This window comes from Penaeus chinensis, chromosome 22, assembly GCF_019202785.1.
Source record: "Penaeus chinensis breed Huanghai No. 1 chromosome 22, ASM1920278v2, whole genome shotgun sequence".
NCBI classification, from domain to species: Eukaryota; Metazoa; Arthropoda; class Malacostraca; order Decapoda; family Penaeidae; genus Penaeus; species Penaeus chinensis.
Window position 1 is genome coordinate 4,996,315 of NC_061840.1, and position 20,000 is coordinate 5,016,314.

The 20,000-nt window shown below is 46.1% G+C and overlaps 2 protein-coding genes across 3 annotated transcripts in view; one reads left to right on the forward strand and one right to left on the reverse strand.

Annotated features, from left to right (window-relative positions):
- Positions 1–13,096, reverse strand: part of LOC125036828 — a 24,108-nt gene extending 11,012 nt beyond the window's left edge. The window contains exons 1-8 of the mRNA XM_047629695.1: positions 13,053–13,096; positions 4,526–4,707; positions 4,108–4,335; positions 3,725–3,825; positions 3,265–3,379; positions 2,124–2,239; positions 1,357–1,611; positions 219–340 (exon numbers count right to left, since the gene is read on the reverse strand). Of these exons, the coding sequence (XP_047485651.1) occupies positions 219–340; positions 1,357–1,611; positions 2,124–2,239; positions 3,265–3,379; positions 3,725–3,825; positions 4,108–4,335; positions 4,526–4,707; positions 13,053–13,081 (1,148 nt within the window). The 5' untranslated portion in view covers positions 13,082–13,096. The remainder of the gene's footprint in view (positions 1–218; positions 341–1,356; positions 1,612–2,123; positions 2,240–3,264; positions 3,380–3,724; positions 3,826–4,107; positions 4,336–4,525; positions 4,708–13,052) is intronic.
- Positions 13,097–13,376: 280 nt separating this feature from the next.
- The window catches only part of LOC125037079 (regucalcin-like), a 10,205-nt gene continuing 3,581 nt past the window's right edge, over positions 13,377–20,000 (forward strand). Inside the window, exons 1-3 of one of the 2 annotated variants that reach the window (XM_047630064.1) lie at positions 13,512–13,530; positions 14,897–15,001; positions 18,933–19,145. In XM_047630064.1, coding sequence (XP_047486020.1) covers positions 18,980–19,145 — 166 coding nt within the window. In that variant the 5' untranslated portion in view covers positions 13,512–13,530; positions 14,897–15,001; positions 18,933–18,979. Of the gene's footprint in view, positions 13,531–14,896; positions 15,002–18,932; positions 19,146–20,000 lie in introns of both variants that reach the window. The other variant, XM_047630065.1, reaches the window with a different exon arrangement.

Consider the following 20,000-nt stretch of genomic DNA (forward strand, 5'->3'; position numbering starts at 1 on the left):
GAGGAAGGGGAAGTGAGTGATTGACCCAACAAGAAGTTGTTTTTCTTGGATTTTGTTTTCATATAAAAAAATATTTAAATAAAAAATCTTCTCACGTGTAATTTGTTGTTTATTCCAAAAATATTTCTTCAAACACCATGATATAGTAACAATAATAACTTCGAATTAAGATTATCAAATTCTACTGATTTTATTTTATCAACTTGATGGACACTGACCACATCAATGAATGAGGTCCCTCTGTAAACAGCGTCGGGACTGGGAACACGGACTGGGAAACGCAAGGAGTGCTGAACATAAAGGAACTGAGGAACACAGGTGCACCAGTAATTTCAGAAAACTGTTTAATTAATGGACTAGGACAAATAGGTATTGGGCGATTCAGGAAAACCATTACAGCAGTGCGAGTACTGCATAACCCCGTGTAAAATGTGCTGTCCCCTTCCATTTTTCACTTTGATCTTAGGAACAAATTGGATACATTGTTTCTGCTTGTAACTTGTGAACAAATATTCACAAACTAAGTAGATACAATGAGTTATACATCTGTCAAATCAATATTCAGACTAAAATATTAGGAACCATCAAAAAAGTTGGTCTCGTGTCAATGTGAACGTAGGGGGTATGTTCGCAGAGAAACGTTTACTAGGCCGCGAGATGATGCGGTAGGATGGCCAATTCCTTTCTGCCCCGACTTTGACCCCAACATGCTGACGTCAGCATATCAGTACTCATTCACAGCTGAGTCGACTGAGAGGGGCGGTGGCCGGGCGATATGATAAATGTAGCATCTCATGTCATACGATTAACATCCCATTATAAATCCTGGTTTTATTAGCCGCTGGAGCCCTTAGTTTTCACTTGGGAATCGGGCAGTAGTTCCGGTGGATGACCTCACTAAAGATTGAATTTCAACGTAGCTTACGCTCATTTTATTAATGGGGAGCCCTACTCGCTGAATTATACATAACTGCCATAGTCTGTTGATTTCTCATTATCGTTAGTTTAGAAAAAGTCTCTCACTGAGCCAGTAACAGACTGTTCCTATCTCCTGACTTGGGCCTACATTGTACCGACTTAGGAATCACATGAACTGCTCTCACACAAGATTTTCCCAGTAATGGATTCTTCTCTCTTCATTGTAAGATCATTTGCGAATAACGTTTGAGAAAAAAAGTATTAGTGTCTATGAAACTCTTATCGTCCTCAACAAACCATTTATTTTACAACTGTTTACAAGTTTTTATACATATTTCAAAGATACCTCAATATACCAACAAAACAAATATATGTATTCATAAGTATTTATAAACTGACTTGCACACAAGTATTTAAAAATCAGTCCCATTATTTGGCAATTTTCGCTCTCAGCAGATTCATATCAGCCTTGAACATGGTAGGAGGAACACCTCTCACTCCCAGACCCGTGATGGCGAAAGTTCCTCCCTCTCTCGGCTCAGCAGCCAGCTGTTCCTCCGTCAGGCCGGTCTGCGCAGAGGTGACGAAGAGGGTGCTGTAGTCGGGGCCGCCCCAGCACACGGACGTGGTGAGCTGGGCGGGGAGCTCCACCGTGCGGAGAATCTTGCCGGCGTTGGGGTCGACGCAGATCACCTGCAGGAGGAAGGGTGGCGGAGGGGCGGAACGAGGCTTAGAAATGGGCTAAGAATGTCATCAAATTTCAATGTTGGTAAGGGTGATTTAAGTGAATAGAAAATAATTCAGTACGTTTAGGCTCTGCTAGAATTTCGCTTTAGGTAAAGATGATTTAAGCGAATAGATCTTATGTCCAAAGCCAGAATAAATCATTAATCACTGGTATGTGTGCGAGTCTATATACACACAAACACACATATTGATAAATAAATAGATATACCTGTTGTACGGTACAGTTGGTCTTTATATACTTGTATTTTGTGTGAGACCTTATCATTACTATTGCTGTAATTATCATTATTATCATAATTATTATTCATGTTCATTCCCGTAATCACTTCTATACCCATCATTATCATCATCTCCATCACCATAATCATTACATCATACTAATCATCACCACCATCACCATTACTTCCATGAGCATCACATCACCAGCACCTCGACACCATCATCACCATCTGCTTTACCTTTTTGCCGTAGAAGTTCGCAACCCACAGATGGCCCGCCTCGTCGATGCACATTCCGTCTGGGATGTCCTTCTGCAGTCCTGCCGCCTTGTACCCGATGACAGTCCGACGGTTGGCTAAAAGAAGGATTTATTGGCAGGGAAACCGATGGCCATGCAGCTTTATATGAAGAATTGTTGTTGGTTGTATTTTAGAATGGTATACATAATAATTATTGCCATTCATCTGAGCCTAATTCTTAGAGCACTAATACAATTGGAGAACTTATTATCAATAGAATCAAATTTTACAATACAAAAAGGATTTAGGCAAAAATCCTTCATTACTGATATAATGCAGACTAAAATCCACTGCTGTTAATATAACCACTACCAAAGTTTAGACTAAACATATGTCATTATCACTATTATTACAACCATTAGTAATTCGTTTGAGCTTTTTAATGCATTATTTCCCTATATATTTTCTAGCACGTCAGAGGCCCCATGTAGCTTATATATATATATGAAAATTATTCAACTCACACTTCTTGAGATATCCGCTAGTTTGTCACTATAAAGTAACACTTCAACATTCATCTAAAAAAAAATATTAACAGTAATGGAATCAAGACCCCGGTTGATGAATAGTGTGTAGGATATAGAAAAATATTCTAAGTTGCAATTTGCAAAATCACTTATCTGCATAGAAGAAATGGTTGACAGAATTAGCATTTAGTAAACTTGTTAAGGTTTATTATCTCCCGTTGGTAAGCATATGCTACTAAACAACAGCTTTGTAAAAGGGAATCGACATATTTATGGATTTCTCTCCCCCCCCCACCCAACGAAGTCTTCATCATCAACGGTCCTTGAAACAAACTAACTCTCTAAGCTTTGCAAAAGAACATTGACAACTGAAAGAAGGAGGAATAAAACGAAAAAAATGAATACTATGAATAAGAATAGACATCAAGAATAAGACAGTCATGGCCTCAAAATATGAACAGAAACGAGGAGTGGTAGAAAATGGGAATAAGGACAAGACACAGAAAATGGAATTCTAGACGGGAACTAAGACATTAAAAATTATCAGAAAAAAATGAATGAGAAATAGAAAGAAGAATTCTACATTTGTCCCGATGACCCCTGTTCATACGCACAAATGCTGCCAGTGTTGTCATCATAGTCAAAGGCTTCGACGCAGAATGTACAGGAATCAATGTAGTAAAATGTTTTCTTGTCGTGACTCCAGGCCAGGCCGTTGGCTATGGAGATCTGCGAACATGGCGGGACTAGTGATCACTAAATTCCTCAGAGAAATGTGTGAAAGTTTAGAAATGTTATCATTGGTCAGGTGCAAGTTTTGTTTTGGTTTGCTATGGACGTGATTTTATTATGCATCAATTATGAACAAACTGAAATAGAAATACTCTAGATAATTATGCTTCATATACTCACACACACATTTATAAGACATGCATATGCGTTTAAATACATATATATATACATACATATGTGTATATATATACATATATACAGTACACACACACACACATATATATGGGGTTACATACAAGAACAACACATTCATTTATAAAAATAATGAGTTGCAGCCCTCACCTTGCCGACCATGTGGGAGAGCTGGAGGTCGTGGCCGAGGCGGAAAAGCGAGCCCTGGTGAAGCCGAGGTTCGCCGGGGGTCGACTCGAAGCCCATCGTGCCTGGAAAAGGGCATGGGAAGTTTCTGTGATTGAAAAAAAAGGTATAACTCGTAATAATTAAAGATGAATACATTGCGTGTATGCACGCGCGCGCGCACGCACGCACGCACGCACGCACACACACATATATGTAGTGTGTGTGTGTGTTCATGTTTTTTTATGCATAAATACTTATGCTTAGGAAGCTTCTTTCACATTTTCCTGGGCAAATTGGCGCTAACAAAACATCCGAATCAGGGCAATTAAGATCAGAATTCTTTCCCATTCGTTCCGAGTCCGTACCTGCCCAGAGGCGCCCTTGAGGGTCGCACTTGCCGTCGTTTAAACGGTTTGTAGGGCTCTGGTGGTCGACGGTGTGCAGGACGGCCTTCGCCTTCACTGTGTGTCGGTCCGGGTCTGAGACCGCCCACCTGACGACGGCCAGGGAGCGGCCCAGACCCACCAGGAACAGGTCGCGGTCGCCCTCCACGGGGATCACCAGGGACACGCTGGGGCCCGACTCATCTGCCTCTGTTCGAAGAGGAGTATGCGTTACGTGGCTTCCGTTTGGGGAAGTGTTTGGAGTTAAGGTTGAAAAATAAACAAAGTTCTTTATTTTTTCTTCGATTGCTGAAAAAAAAAAAAAAAAAATGCCGTGTCAGGTCTAAGCATCTGTCGGATGTTCGGAGACTCATATCGAGTCCCACTCCCAAACACCTACCGACGTGGAGAACCTGATGCCTCCCCGTCTCGAGGAACACCCTGTGGACGTCGCCGCCGACGATGTCCACGAAGAGGAGCGCCTTGTCCTCCTGCGACCAATAGGGACCCTCGCCCAGCCCCACGGAAGGAGCCACCTGCTTGATCTCTACGCCCGACATTCTCTTCGTCTTCCACAGGTACCTGGAATGACACGAAAGTGTCAGCACATATGCAGTACATCAGTACTAAAAATAATTGCGATTGCATTTCTCATTCAGTGAAATCATGAAATCATGCTGCGTCGTGATTTGTGTGTAGGCCAAAGGTCTATCTATTAAAGTAATTTATTTGACCTTGGAGAAGGCGCTACTCGCAAGATAGGCTTGACCAAGGGCTTTACAAGTACTTAAATAGACCTTGGGCATGACAATCGCCGAGGTCGCTGAACAGATGGGATAACTGTGATAAAATCGCAGGCTTGGTCATCATCTAGAGTAGTCGGAGTAAACTATAAGAGTAACAGCCTATAGCGTACTAAAGGCCGTGTTATGCTATCATCTTATCAAAATTCATTAGGCGGGCGGGGGAGGGGTCCCACTGTAGGGTTTGCCTTGGGCGTAGGCACCGGCACCGTAAATGGCACTCACTCTTGGTTTTAAAGGAGATTTTTAATCCAATACAATAATGATGCGACTTTATTATGTCTCTAAAATTATTTAAGATGAGTAAAGTAGCACAGATGCATCTCCTAACAACAAGAATAAGGTGTTACTAAAGCAAAAATATGATGATGATTAAAGTGTAGATGACATACATGAAAACTATAATAAATGGTAATAAATGAAGAAAACTAAATCAAATAATGAACGAATAACACAATATTCTAGTACAAATTATGATCTAAACATTTATTGACTGCTTCGTCTCTTGCCTCAGCGTTAAAAACAAAACTGCATATTTTGTGCACTCGGTATCATACTAACATTTCAGTAGAAACAAAGGAAAGGTTATGGTTAATAATAACCCCCCACATACAAAAAAAAAAAAAAAAAAAAAAAAAAAAAAAAAAAAAAAAAAAAAAGTTTAAACATACTGAACATCTGATGTTACATAACTTTGGCAGTGATACTAAGAACCTTAGTATATTCCCCTCATACACTCTCTTGCCCTGTCAGTTAATCTTATATGTACATGTGTGAGTCACTAGTTTCATATTGCCATGTTTAGCTATAATTATAAAGCTATTTAAATAGAAATGAGAATAATATTTTCCCTCCAAAAATCAAGGAAAAAGATTAACAGGTGAGACAGGTAGAACTAATAATGACCTACTTAGTGACTAAGCACTTGTGGAGCCAACGGCATGTTTAAACACAATTATTACACAAAAAATACATGGCATTACATACATGGCATGTATATATTATAATACATCCCAGCACAAAAATATCAAAGATACCAGTTAACGACAATTAAAGAAATCACATCATGACAAATTGCCATTCCCTCATCTAGAATTACAGATTATACACACGTTATACAATGTCACATTCACCTTAACTATCGTAGAATCAGAGAACACTAAAGAGATGGTTTGAGTCGAGTTCTCGTCCACAACACAAGGGGGAAGCAGTTGCCAACTACTTCCATTCTCGGCGATGCCACGATAAGACGTGATATCGCCCGATTACTAACTTGGAGATGTAAGCTTGAATACTCATTTGCTGAAGTTGTCTTGTACATATTGAGAAATTTTGTATTTGATGTTTGCAAGTTGGTGATTCGTTTTAAAATATCTAATAGAAACTGATTCATTCGGTGCAAAAATAATGATGCACGATGCCTATCTCTGTGTGCTTCTGTCAGGCATGTTCGTGTGGAAGAGAATAAAATGTATTCATTTGTTTGTGTGAGAGCGAGCCAAAAAAGAAAGAAAAAAGTTGATGTTCACACTAAAGCAAAGAGAAGAGAGAAAGAGAGAGAGACATTTAGATAGACAATAAAGAGAGGGAGAGCGAGAGCAAGCGAACGAAAGAAACAGACAGAGACCTAAGCAGAGATAGAAACGGGATATTCTCTCTCTCTGTCTCTGTCTCTCTATCTCTCTCCTCTTTCTTCTCTCTCTTCTCTCTCTCTCTCTCTCTCTCTCTCTCTCTCTCTCTCTCTCTCTCTCTCTCTCTCTCTCTCTCTCTCTCTCTCTCTCTCTCTCTCTCTCTCTCTCTCTTCTCTCTTCTCTCTTCTCTCTTCTCTCTTCTCTCTCTCTCTTCTCTCTCTCTCTCTCTCTCTCTCTCTCTCTCTCTCTCTCTCTCTCTCTCTCTCTCTCTCTCTCTCTCACACACACACACACACACACACACACACACACACACACACACACACACACACACACACACACACACACACACAGAGAGAAAGAGAGAGAGAGAGAGAGAGAGAGAGAGAGAGAGAGAGAGAGAGAGAGAGAGAGAGAGAGAGAGAGAGAGAGTGAGTGAGTCAGGGAGAAAAAAAAAATAGTTTTATCTAGTGGTGATAAAGATAATATTGTTCTAAACGCCCCATTGAGGAACCAGCCACTGCTATCGCTCACGTCAGACTCTACCAGACACCATGTTTAGGCGATGGGAAAAGTGTAAAGGGAGAAGACAGGCATATTGGTATGGAACCGAAGGAGAGAAATGCATAGGCCTACTATATGGATTTTTATTATTTAATCACTTGAACTCTTGTATGATAAAGGAATTTAATCTGCTGTAGCTCTACTGATAACTAAAAATCCCAAAACGAAAGGAAAGAAAAGGGAAAAGTAAGGCCTTTATTTCACTGTGGGATATGCAGATATGCTGTTTTCCTATTTGTCTCTATTATACCCATCTATCTTATTTATCCGATTAACCATTCGTCACCCCCTTACTCATTATTGTCATGGGGTGGGGGTGGGGGTGGGGTTGGAGACGGGGAATGAGGCTTAAGTAATTTTGAAAGGCTGACCATGTGTCAATCAGGTACGGCTCCAGGGACCCATGGGCACGGTATTCCCTTGCCCCTCATGGGGACGCAGAGGGATGAACATTTTATGTTGCCCCATATTTCAGGCTTACTATGGCCAGTAATACAGGTTTTGTACCCTTCTTAGGGGCATTGTGGCTTGCCCCTTTATAAACTAGCCTCCCTGAATCTAATTCCTCTGGTTTACTGACCCCTGACTCTCCTTCCATCACGGCTACAACCACTGCTAATTCACCCCCCTCGTCGACATTTCCCGTCAGTTCAAACCATCCCGAATCATCTACCTCCAAAAGACGCGCTTTCCACAACCCAATATTCTTAAACCTGTCTCTTGCCCAATCGTCTACATTTCCTACAACCTCATCTCTTATTACAACTCTTCAACCCCATTGCACTCCTCCTCTACCTCCTGTCCTTGCCCCTATGCAATTCCCATCTCTTCAAACCTTCTGAGCACTTTGTTTAGCCCAGCCAAGTGGGACCAATTTTTTTTTTTTTTTTTGTAATTTCCGCTACAGCCCCTTATTCTGACAATGCCTTCCTCTTTCAACAATTCCTCCAAAAACAAGTAGGCAAAGTTTCTTTCTGCAGCCGTTCCGATCGTTCACGCCTTGTCACAGTTACATCCCAGTTAGTCCCAAGTCTATGCAATACCTACTGTGGTTGATCTCACTGGTAAACCTATCTCTGTCCAACCCCACTCCTCTCTTTAAACTTGTACAGGATCTGTTTCAATGTGCCCAGCTGATTGTCCTGTCTACGACAAGGATTGGTCAGACTGTGAAGATGACCCACTTGCATGCCTCACTGACTATGATGCAGCATCAGCACAGTGCTACATTATCCCCCCTAGAGGCCGCCGTAAGTCCCACATCAGTATTGCCAAGATTACCTTCCGTAGACATAACTTTCCTCATAAGGCCTATGTCGGCGGAGAATCTTGCCATGTCAGACCGTATCGACCTCCATCTCGTCAATGCCAGAAATGTTCGCGTTTTGGCCACCCTGCAAAACACTGTCGCTCCACAGCTCGCTGCCCTCTACTCATATGTGCCCAGCCTGATCATGACCGTTCGAATTGCCCTGCACAACCATGTGCATGTGCCAATTATGTGGCTCCCATAATGTATTTTATAGGAACTGCCCTGCCTACAAGTTTGAGTCTGAGGTGGCAGTTCTCAGCTTGAAACTTAGCCTCACTCTTACACGTCGATGAGGTTTCCTATCACTTTCTACTCCAGTACTATCCATCGCTCCATTCCTCCCCCCTCTACCCAATACCCTACATCTTGCACTGTACCTCTCATTCCTACTCCCCACCTTTCCACCTCTAATTCCCCTATTTCCTAGTCAAATTCCTTTTCCATTCTAAATCCAGATACTCCAATATCCACAACTCCCCCTATGTCTGTTCCTCCTCGCCTCACCTATCGCACTAGACAAGCTAAACGTTCCACCCCATATTCGCCTACCACATCAATCCCTACACCTATATCTTCTACTCCTCATATGCCTATAGACTCTTCACCTCCCCATAATAAATCCTTCTTTTCCTCACCTTGAAACTTCCAGAGCATGACCCAAGGAAATGCTCCTCTCTCTCAACTATCCTCCAATTAATCTATCCCATTCCATCTGCATTCAAAGTGACTGCCAACATCCATCCTCCTCTTCATACTCCCCCTATCCTTCTCCCCCCACTCCCTCCCAACACACCCCACCTTCTCCTCCTCCCCTACACCAACCCCACCTTCTTTCCTAATATCCCTCCCTCTCCCTCCTGGATACTCACGTGAATTCCTTTTGTCACAACAATGTCCCCCTCTGGACCCTTCGTCTCCTGATGAATCTCCTGACACTAAACCTCCCCCTGATCCCCTCCCTCTTTCCCTGGGCTCTCCTGCTACTTCTGCAACACCCATTCATTCTTTCTCTCCATAATTTACTTCACCTTTCAAACCATTCCGTTCACTTTGACATGAATACCCAATCCTTTACATGCCTTGATTTTCGTCTGGTCCTCCACTGGTCAGTTCTATACACCTTCATTATAGTGATCACTTCCCTATTCTCCTTTCTTCTACTTTCCAACCTCCCTCGCTGGTGCTTTGACAGGGTTGATTGGCATACCTTTACTGCTCTCTCTACCTTTGATCTTCCCCCTTCATCATTCTCTTCCATTTTAGACATGCTTCTATACTTCACAGCCAATAGGTAAATGCAGCCTATGCAGCCATTCCCCGAACTTCCCAACCTTGTAAATATGTTCCATGGTGGAACCTAAATGTACTTAAGTGCTTCACAAACAGCTGGCGAAATTATGTTTCCTCATAAAACCCATAATAGCCTCATCTCTGACCCTCTTCAAGTAGCTACTGAACTTGGTGCCAATTTTAGCCAGGTCAGTAGCGGCTCTCACCCTTCTCCTTTCTTCTCTTCAATAAAATCAGACAAAGAGCACACTCCCATCTTCTTCCTGTCCTCTGCAGAATCTTATAATGCACATTTTCTTCTGATATCTATTATACATTATAGTCATGCTGCATTACCCACGAAGGCCCAGACGGCATACATTACCATTCATTACAACACCTTTCACCTAAGTCCTTGTCTTTCCTTCTTTCAATTTTCAATAACATATGGACGACTAGAAATTGTCCTCCCCAATGGCGAGAAGCCCTTGTACTACCTTAACTAAAACCAAACAAACTTTATCTCTCCTAATCACTTTGGATTTCGTTGCGGCCGAAACACAGGTAATCTCCTAGTCTACCTCGGAACACAAATGACATCAGCATTTGCACTCTGTAATTCAGCATCTAGAAAAGTAATATAATACCACATGGCGCGACCATATCCTTCAACAACTATCTTCCCGTGGCACATGCAGAAACATGGGTGTTTTCATAAAGTCCTTTCATCCTGATTGCACCTTCCGTGTCAGATTTGCCTCTTCTACTTTCTCTTCTTTCCCTCAAGTCGAAGGTGTCTCACAAGGCAGTGTACTCAGCACCACACTATTTCTCATTGCTGTAAAAGGATTGGTTTCAGCTCTTCCACCAGGAATCTGGTCATCACTATACGGAGATGATTTAGCCGTCTTTGCCTCTGGTCCTTCCATACCTGCTCTGCATCAGCTCCTCCAGGTTGCAATAACTTCAGTCTCTTCTTGGGCTACCAATCACGGGTTTCGATTTTCTAAAAACCTTTTCCATCCTCTTTTCTTGTTCACGTACAGGCCTCCACTCTTTCCATATGATGCTTTCTTTCAGTTCTGTCCTTCAAGCAAATTCCTTGGTGTCATTTTTGACATTATATTCTTTCTGTAAAAGAAAAAGCCTGCTGTCGCCTTCGACTCTTACAGATTTTCATACATAACCTGGGGTTCAGACTGCAAAACACTCCTTCATCTCCACACTACCCTAATCTCCCCATCCTTGATTATGGCTGTCACATATACTCCTTTGCCTCTGCCTCCCTTATCACTCACCTTGACACAATCCAATATGTCTTTGTTTAGCCCTAGGCGTCCGTCGGTCCTCTCCAGTTGAGAGCTTATATACTGAATCAGGCCTGTCACCCCTTTCTCGACTTTCTCGTTTTCATCAATTTTCTCTCTCCAAGCTAACTGTCCCTCAGTCTCTTCTTCATACTTGCTTCTCCTTTCCACGTTTACCTGCCCCTTTACCTGTTCGTATGGATGCTCTGCTTTCCCATTCACCCATCCATCATCTCCGATCCCTTCCCAATCTTTCCCTCCCTGGCTAATATCCTGTCATTGCTCTTCTATTTCCCCTGATCTACCCAAAACATCCCACCTCTTATCCTTCTCAAACATATTCTTGCACATGTCTATACAAACGACTCCAAATTCACCTCGGGTAATGGTTTCGCCATAGTCTTTCCTTCTCACACATACAACTTCCCCCTTCCTCCTGAATCGAGCCTCCTTACGTAAGAACTGTATGCTATCCCTTTCGCTTTACAACGCATGTCTTCCATCTCTCCTTCATCCTTCACCATCTTCACTGACTCACGAACTCAATATCACCCATACAATCCATACAGCCTATCAACCCTATAGTTGTTTTATCCGTCTACATGACCGAAAACAGTGAAGTTTTGCTGGATACCCAGCCATGTCAGGATACCCTGCAGTGTAAAAACAGATGCCTTGGCACGATCTGCCGCCTTGTCCATAACCAACCAACCGCGCTTTTCATGCATTCCAGCCACTGACTACAACCGCTACTTTAAAACTTTTCTCTATAACCGTTGGCAATCCTTCTGGTCAAGTTTGACCACCAATAAATTGCAAACCATAAAACCTTCCATCTCTCTTTGCGTCGGCTTCATACCATCAGAACAGACTGTGGGAAACTGCCTTGGCCTGTTTACTAATAGGTCACACCCGCCTAAAGCATTCCTACCTAATGTCACGCTCCAACCCATCCCTATGTTCCACATGCAATGTTCCTCTTTGAGTCCTATATATTCTACTATCCTGCCCTCACTGAAACCCATACCTTACTTGTTCTCTCTTCCCCCCCAACCTGTCGAACATCCTCAGGGAATCCCCCATTTTTTCCACTGACAACCTGTTCTTCCTCCCTTCTTCAGACGCATAAATACTCTCCATCTGATCTAATCGCCCTTTGTCCTCAACCCTTCCCCCTTCTATCAGTCCTTTTCTACCCCATTTACTCCCTTTCTCTCTACCCTTTTCACTACCATATAATCTGATAATGCCATATGACTGTTGAAATCGAAAACATCTTGTTCTGATAAAGAACTCTTTTAAACCACTCTCAGCACAATACTTTTAGACCTTTGGTGTCTAGCACATTTATTTGTTTAGAACATTACATATTAACCCATTCGTCACAAACCAGGTAGATATTTCGTGGAGATGAGCTGAGCAAGGGGACTCGTTCTTTGGATGATACAAAGGGCATACTGTATAGCAGGCCCCTCTCCATTCTCGTACGATGGACTGCAGCGGGAAAGACCAGAGACACGAATACAGGCCGTGGTGTCTCAGAGTCGCCACTCCTCGGCCAGACCTTCACAGTTGGCGGTCTGTTTCTCTTCCTGTAAAAGACTTTTGTATTTTTTAGTCTTATTATCAGAATTTTGGAGACTTTGGGCACCACCTGTCGTATACAAACGTCCCGTAGAACAATCTCAACTCGTTTTGTGTCTTTCACAGGCATGGCGGATGTGTCTGATAGAGCTGGTTTAAGTTTCCATATGTTAGCTTTGGAAAATCTCGATCTTTGTCTAAACTGATGTTTTATTTTTGGTTAAAAGAGGGATTGTTTATATATTTAAGACATTTTCCATCATCTCTTTTCTATTCGTTGAAATCATCTGGTTTCCATCGCTATAATTATATAGAACCTTTTTCCGACAACATATATTTTTATGTCAAATCAGACTCTACCACGTTGATGTAACTTTCCCTCTGAACCCAACAACAACTATCAGGCCAAGATATCAATATACTGGGCTCGAAATTACAGCAATATTAAGCTACATACGTTTTGTTGACTGCTATAGACCTCGGCATTTTTCCTGTTGTGCCGTAACTACGCCCCTGTACACACACACACGCACACACACGCTCTCCAGTTCATTCCAGTTCAGTGAGCTTTGCGAAGGAGACTAAGGCGGGACTTAGTTCCCAGGTCGGTCTGTCTATCCTCGTGAGCGGTCCGAACAAGCGAGCCAATAGGAGTAACATTTACAGTGTGGATTTGTGTGTTTGGATGATAGCTAACAGAATAGGAAAAAACTGTCGTAAGGGAGAGAAACAGTTAATGTATGTAAAGGAAACAAAAAAAAAAAAAAAAAAAAAAAAAACAATAATTAAGTCAATATTAAATCATATAGCATGCGCAAATAATGAACACTGATATCAGAAACTAAACAAAATCAAGAAATGTGTGTGGACGGAGATCATCCTCTGGTGACTTGCAAGGTCAGCTGTCAGATGCCTTGAAGCTTAGTCTGAAGCCGGTGCGTTTGTATAATGATATTTTCTTAATAATATGCAGATCATTCTTCGCATATCCTTCTCCTTATCTTTATCTGTTCTCTCTCTCTCTCTCTCTCTCTCTCTCTCTCTCTCTCTCTCTCTCTCTCTCTCTCTCTCTCTCTCTCTCTCTCTCTCTCTCTCTCTCTCTCTCTCTCTCCGTCCCTCTGTCCATCCCTTCCTCCCACCCTCTCTCTTTCCTTTCCTAACTTCCTTTCTCCCTCCATACACTTTTCTCCCCCCCCCCTCTCTCAAGCATATTGCAAATTTAAATACTTAAATGCAACATCAATCGTAAATATCCATCAATGGCGATTCAGTCAACAAACCTATAATTAACGAGCAGCTCTTCCACATAAGCAATTTTAAATAGACGACAATACAGCTTGTGTCAGAATCATCTCATGGCATGAGATGGAATAAAAGGTGAAATCCTCTTTTAAGAACACATGAGTGTTTTTTTTTTTTCTCCATACATATATACAAGATGGAAGCGCACGGCAAAAGTACGATGCTTATTAAAAGTTCGAAACTGGTTTCTTGTCCTTGAGGCTACAAGCATACACCATCAACATACATGTTTCATTATCATCCATGATTATTTTATCTTTCAAGAGAAACATAGCTTGAGAGTACAGAATATTCGATATTCACTTTCCTTTCCTTTCGAGTCTCTCTCTCCCTCTCTCACTCTTAGACTGTCTCTTTCTCTCTCTCCTCTCTCTCTCTCTCTCTCTCTCTCTCTCTCTCGCTCTCATTCTTAGTCTCTGTTTCTGTCTCACTCTCTCATAGTTAGAATCTCTCTCTCTCTCTCTCTCTCTCTCTCTCTCTCTCTCTCTCTCTCTCTCTCTCTCTCTCTCTCTCTCTCTCTCTCTCTCTCTCTCTCTCTCTCTCTCTCTCTCTCTCTCTCTCTCTCTCTCTCTCTCTGCATGCTTGTCAATATGTCATTCCGTCTGTCCGTCTCCTTCTCCTCTCCCCCTCTCCCTCTATCTCTTCTACCGTTCCATCTTTCCTTCTCCACTTTTCTAAAACTCTCTCTCCAGGACAGGCTTTTCCCGTCTCTGTAGATGTGGCATTAACCTATTTATTTACCTCTTGTTGCCAAGCCGCGAGGGAAGTTTGGTTAGCGGACATGATGCTTCCAGCGATTACACTTTCCGCCCGTTCTTCCACACAATTTACATGACTACACAAATCCATTAACTTACGGAATGACAATCAAACCAACACACTTCTCTATCATAATCCGCATTTCAAAAAGTCACTTTAACCACATGCACATTGCCAACATTAATTATAACCTTGATGGAAAACACAAACAAGTGAAATATAGGCAACTTTTGCGGGCAGGCTGGATCGCGGTGACGTCACGCGAACTTGTTTACAGCGACCAGTCCTTCCCCGAACGCCGAGGCAGAGGGACCGGCAGCGATCTCGGGACACCCAGCTTCTTTGGTAAGAAGATCGAGTAGAGTCTAAGCCGGATTAACTTTGGGACCCTGGGGTTGAAACATTCTATGGAGGTTCCCTTAAAGAAGAAATGGTAAAATTGTCTTGGTTGTTGTGAGCGACGACGCGGACTTATTTAAAAAAAAACGTTTTTTGTATGATATATATTGCTAATGTGGAGTCTGAGAATTATTATTTAAATTTGAATTAAAATTTATATATGATTATTTTACAACCTCAAATCCAATTAGAATTTAAAATTTGTATTTTAAAAGTATGTCATTAACGTGTATGTCAGTGGAAGTTTGTTTATGCACACATGCAGTCTTAGTCTGTCTTGCAGAGGTCCTGCGGCTATAACCCCAGTTCCTACCTTTCTGAATCTGGTATTGAGAGAGGTTAATTCTTCTCTAGTCAACTGTTGCAATTTGTTATGTAATCTTTTATCTCGACAGTTCAGTAGAATTACATTAACCAGTCCCGGTTATTATAAAGCAATGTTGTTTAGGAGATCCAAACTGAGATGGGAATTAAAGCTATGATAAAACAAACTATGGAAATTATTGCAATGAAAAACGATAACGACAATAGCAAAATAAATAAGAATAAAAATAATAATCAGAACTATCACGAAAACCATCGGTCGCAAGGGAATAGTGACTATTTCGAAGGACTTCTACAATAATAATAATAATAACAACAATAACAATAATAACAACAGTGACAACAGAGCAACATCAATATTATTCATAATAGAAGTAATATTGATAACTCCATTAATGATATTAATAACAATGGTAATGATAATAATAAATATAATGATAAGGCTAATTATAAGAGTAATGATGATGCTGGACAAAAGGTGAAGCTTTTGTTTGTCACAGCCAAGCGAAACGGGTCCTGTGGAAGGAACCTTGTAATACCTAACGGAATGCTTCGGCAAAAGGTCGTTGGCCTATCTTGGCGCAAAGGTGCAGTTATTGTGGCCATTTTAAATTGCTCATTTTCTTCTCAACATTTTCACTGACTAGATTGCTTTCAGGTCGTTCTGTCACACGTCTCGAGATAAGCAATGGGGCCGTGATTGAGATAAGACTGATATAAGTGACATTGTTGTGTGCAGTGGTGCTGGCAAGTTCACTGTCAGGGACTGTACTGTGGTTTTGTTGCGTGCTCGCTCTCTCCCTCTCTCTCTCTCTCTCTCTCTCTCTCTCTCTCTCTCTCTCTCTCTCTCTCTCTCTCTCTCTCTCTCTCTCTCTCTCTCCCCCCCTCCCTCCCTCCCTCCCTCCCCCCTCCCTCCCTCCCCCCCCCCCCCTCCCCTCCCCCCTCCCCCTCCCCTCCCCCCTCTCTCTCCCTCTCCCTCCCCCTCTCTCTCCCTCTTCCTCCCCCTCTCCCTCCCCCTCTCTCTCCCTCTCCCTCCCCCTCTCTCTCCCTCTCCCTCCCCCTCTCTCCCTCTCCCTCCCCCTCTCTCTCCCTCTCCCTCCCCCTCTCTCTCCCTCTCCCTCCCCCTCTCTCTCCCTCTCCCTCCCCCTCTCTCTCCCTCTCCCTCCCCCTCTCTCTCCCTCTCCCTCCCCCTCTCTCTCCCTCCCCCTCCCTCCCCCTCTCTCTCCCTCTCCCTTCCCCTCTCTCTCCCTCTCCCTTCCCCTCTCTCTCCCTCTCCCTCCCCCCTCTCTCCCTCTCCCTCCCCCTCTCTCTCCCTCTCCCTCCCCCTCTCTCTCCCTCTCCCTCCTCCCTCTCCCTCTCCTCCCCCTCCCTCTCCTCTCCCCTCCCTCTCCTCCCTCTCTCTCCTCCCTCCCCTCTCCTCCCCCTCTCCCTCCCTCCTCTCCCTCTCTCCCTCCCTCTCCCTCCCCTCCTCCCCCTCTCTCCCTCCCCTCCTCTCCTCTCTCCCTCCCCCTCTCTCTCCCTCTCCCTCCCCCTCTCTCTCTCTCCCCTCCCCTCCCCTCTCCTCTCCTCCCTCTCCCCTCCCCCTCTCTCTCCCTCTCCCTCCCCCTCTCTCCTCCCTCTCCCCTCCCCTCTCCTCTCCTCCCCCTCCCTCCCTCCCCTCCCTCTCCCTCTCCCTCCCCCCTCTCTCCCTCTCCCCCTCTCTCCCTCCCTCCCCTCTCTCCCTCTCCCTCCCCCTCTCTCTCCCTCTCCCTCCCCTCCTCCCTCTCTCCCTCTCTCCTCTCCTCCCCTCTCTCCCTCTCCCCTCCCCCTCTCTCTCCCTCTCCTCCCCCTCTCTCCCTCTCCCTCCCTCCCCTCTCTCTCATCCCTCTCCCCCTCTCTCTCCCTCTCCCTCCCCCCCCTCTCTCTCCCCCTCCTCCCTCTCTCCCTCCCCCCCGCTCTGCTCCCTCTCCTCCCCCTCTCTTCCCTCTCCCTCCCCCTCTCCCTCCCCCTCCTCTCCCTCTCCCCCCCCCTCTCTCCTCTCCTCCCCCTCCCGCCTCTCCCTCCCCCTCTCTCCCTCTCTCCCCCCTCTCTCTCCCTCTCCCTCCCCCTCTCCTCCCCTCTCTCTCCCCTCTCCCTCCCCTCTCTCTCCCTCTCCCTCCCCCTCTCTCTCCTCTCCTCTCCCTCCCTCTCCCTCCCCCCTCTCTCCGCTCCCTCTCTCTCCTCCTCTCCCTCCCCTCTCTCTCCCTCCCCCCTCTCTAGCCCTCTCCATCTTCCCCCCTCCCTCTCCTCCCTCTCTCCCTCCCCTCCCTCTCTCCCCTCTCCCTCCCCCTCTCCCTCCCTCTCCCTCCCCCTCTTTCTCCTCTCCCCTCTCCCTCCCTCTCCCTCCCCCTACTCTCTCCCTCTCCCTCTCCCTCCCTCTCCCCTCTTCTCCCTCTCCCCCTCTCTCCCTCTCTCTCTCCCTCTCTCTCTCTCTCCCTCTCTCTCCCTCTCCCTCTCCCTCTCCCGCTCCCTCTCTCTCCCTCCTCTCCCCTCTCTCCCCCTCTCTCTCCCTCTCCCTCTCCCTCTCCCTCTCTCCCCTCTCTCCTCCCTGTCCCTCTCCCTCTCTCTCCCTCTCCCTCCCCCTCTCTCTCCCTCTCCCTCCCCCTCTCTCTCCCCTCCCCCTCTCTCACCCTCTCTCCCTCCCCTCTCCCCCCCTCTCTCCCCCTCTCTCCCTCCTCCCTCTCCCCTCCCCCTCTCTCTCCCCCTCTCTCTCCCTCTCCCTACCCTCCCCCTCTCTCTCCCTCCCTCTCTCCTCTCCCTCCCTCTCCCTCTCTCTCCCTCTCCCTCCCTCTCTCTCTCCTCTCCCTCCCTCTCTCTCTCCTCTCTCCTCTCCCTCTCCTCTCTCTCTCTCTCTCCCTCTCCCTCTCTCTCCTCTCATCTCTCTCTCCTCTCTCTCTCCCTCCTCTCTCTCCCTCTCACTCCTCTCTCTCCCCTCTCTCGCCTCGGCCCTCTCATCTCTCTCCCTCCCCTCCCCTCTCTCTCCCTCCTCTCCCCTCCCTCCCCTCCCTCTCTCTCCCTCTCTCTCCCATCCTCTCTCCCTCTCCTCCTCCCTCTCCCCTTTCTCCCTCCCTCTCTCTCCCTCTCCCTCCCTCTCTCTCCCTCTCTCTCTCCCTCTCCCTCTCTCTCTCCCTCTCCCTCTCCCTCTCCCTCCCTCTCTCTCTCTCTCTCTCCCTCTCCCTCTCCCTCTCCCTCCCTCTCCCCTCTCTCTCCCTCTCCCCTCTCCCTCCCTTTCCCTTTCCCTCCTTTTCCCTCCCTTTCTCTCTCCCTCTCCCTCTCCCTCTCCCTCTCCCTCCCTTTCCCTCTCTCTCTCCCTCCCTTTCCCTCTCCCTCCTTTTCCCTCTCCCTCCTTTTCCCTCTTCCTCTCCCCTCTCCCCTCTCCCTCCCTCCCTCCCTCCCTCCCTCCCTCCCTCCCTCTCTTCCTCTCTTCCCCCCTCCCCCCCCCCTCTCTCTCTCCCTCCCTCCCTCCCTCCCTCTCCCATTCGATAACACCAAACCAAGCGGTGACCCTAAGCTAACCCTGCCGCCTCGCTTGCAGAACGAGAGAGTGCCCCTGCCAACGCCACTGCCAACGCCCCTGCCAACATGAGTACCAACGAGAAGGTCGAGCAACTGCCCGTCCCGTGCATGCTGCTGGGGGAGGGCCCGCACTGGCTCGAGGACCTGCAAGCCATCCTCTACGTGGACGTCTTCAGCAAGGCCCTCCGGCGCCACTTCGTCGACACCGGCAGGCATCAGGTCCTCACGCTAGGTAGGGCATCACGCTAGGTAGGGCATCACGCTAGGTAGGGCATCAGGCCAAGTAGGATATCGCGCAAGGTAGGGCATTGCGTTAGGGTATCGCGCTCGGTAGGGCATCATGGTAGGTAGGGCATCACGCTAGGTAGGGCATCACGCTAGGTAGGGCATCGCGCTTGGTAGGGCAATACGCTCGGTTGAGCATCGCGCTAGGTTGGGCATCACGCTCGGTTGAGCATCGCGCTAGGTTGGGCATCACGCTTGGTTGAGTATCGCGCAAGGTAGGGCATGGCGCTCGGCTGGGCATCACGCTTGGTAGGATATCGCGCTAGGGTATCAGGCTAAGTAGGCCATCAGTAGGGCATCGCGCTAGGTAGGGCATAACGCTAGGTAGGGCGTCACACTAGGTAAGACATCGCACTAGGTAAGACATCGCACTAGGTAGGACATCGCACTAGGTAGGGCATCGCGCTAGGTAGGGCGTCACGCGAGAAAGGGCATCAGGCTAGGTCAGGCATCGCGCTAGGAGGTAAAGCACCGCGCTTGGTAGGACATCAAACGAAGTTGGGCATCGCGATCAGCAGGGCATGGAGGTCCTTACTCTCTTAACCTTGAGCAGGGTGCAGGGTCGGCCACGCGCCGATGGCGGCGATGGGGTGAAAGTGCTTGCAATGTGATGGCCGTGGTGTGTGTGTGTGTGTGTGTGTGTGTGTGTGTGTGTGTGTGTGTGTGTGTGTGTGTGTGTGTGTGTGTGTGTGTGTGTGTGTGTGCGTGTGTGCGTGTATATGTGTGTGCGTGTTCGTGTGCGTGCGTGCGTCCGTTCCGTGTTTCTGTTCGTACCTTTACCTGTATCTGACCCAGTGTCTGT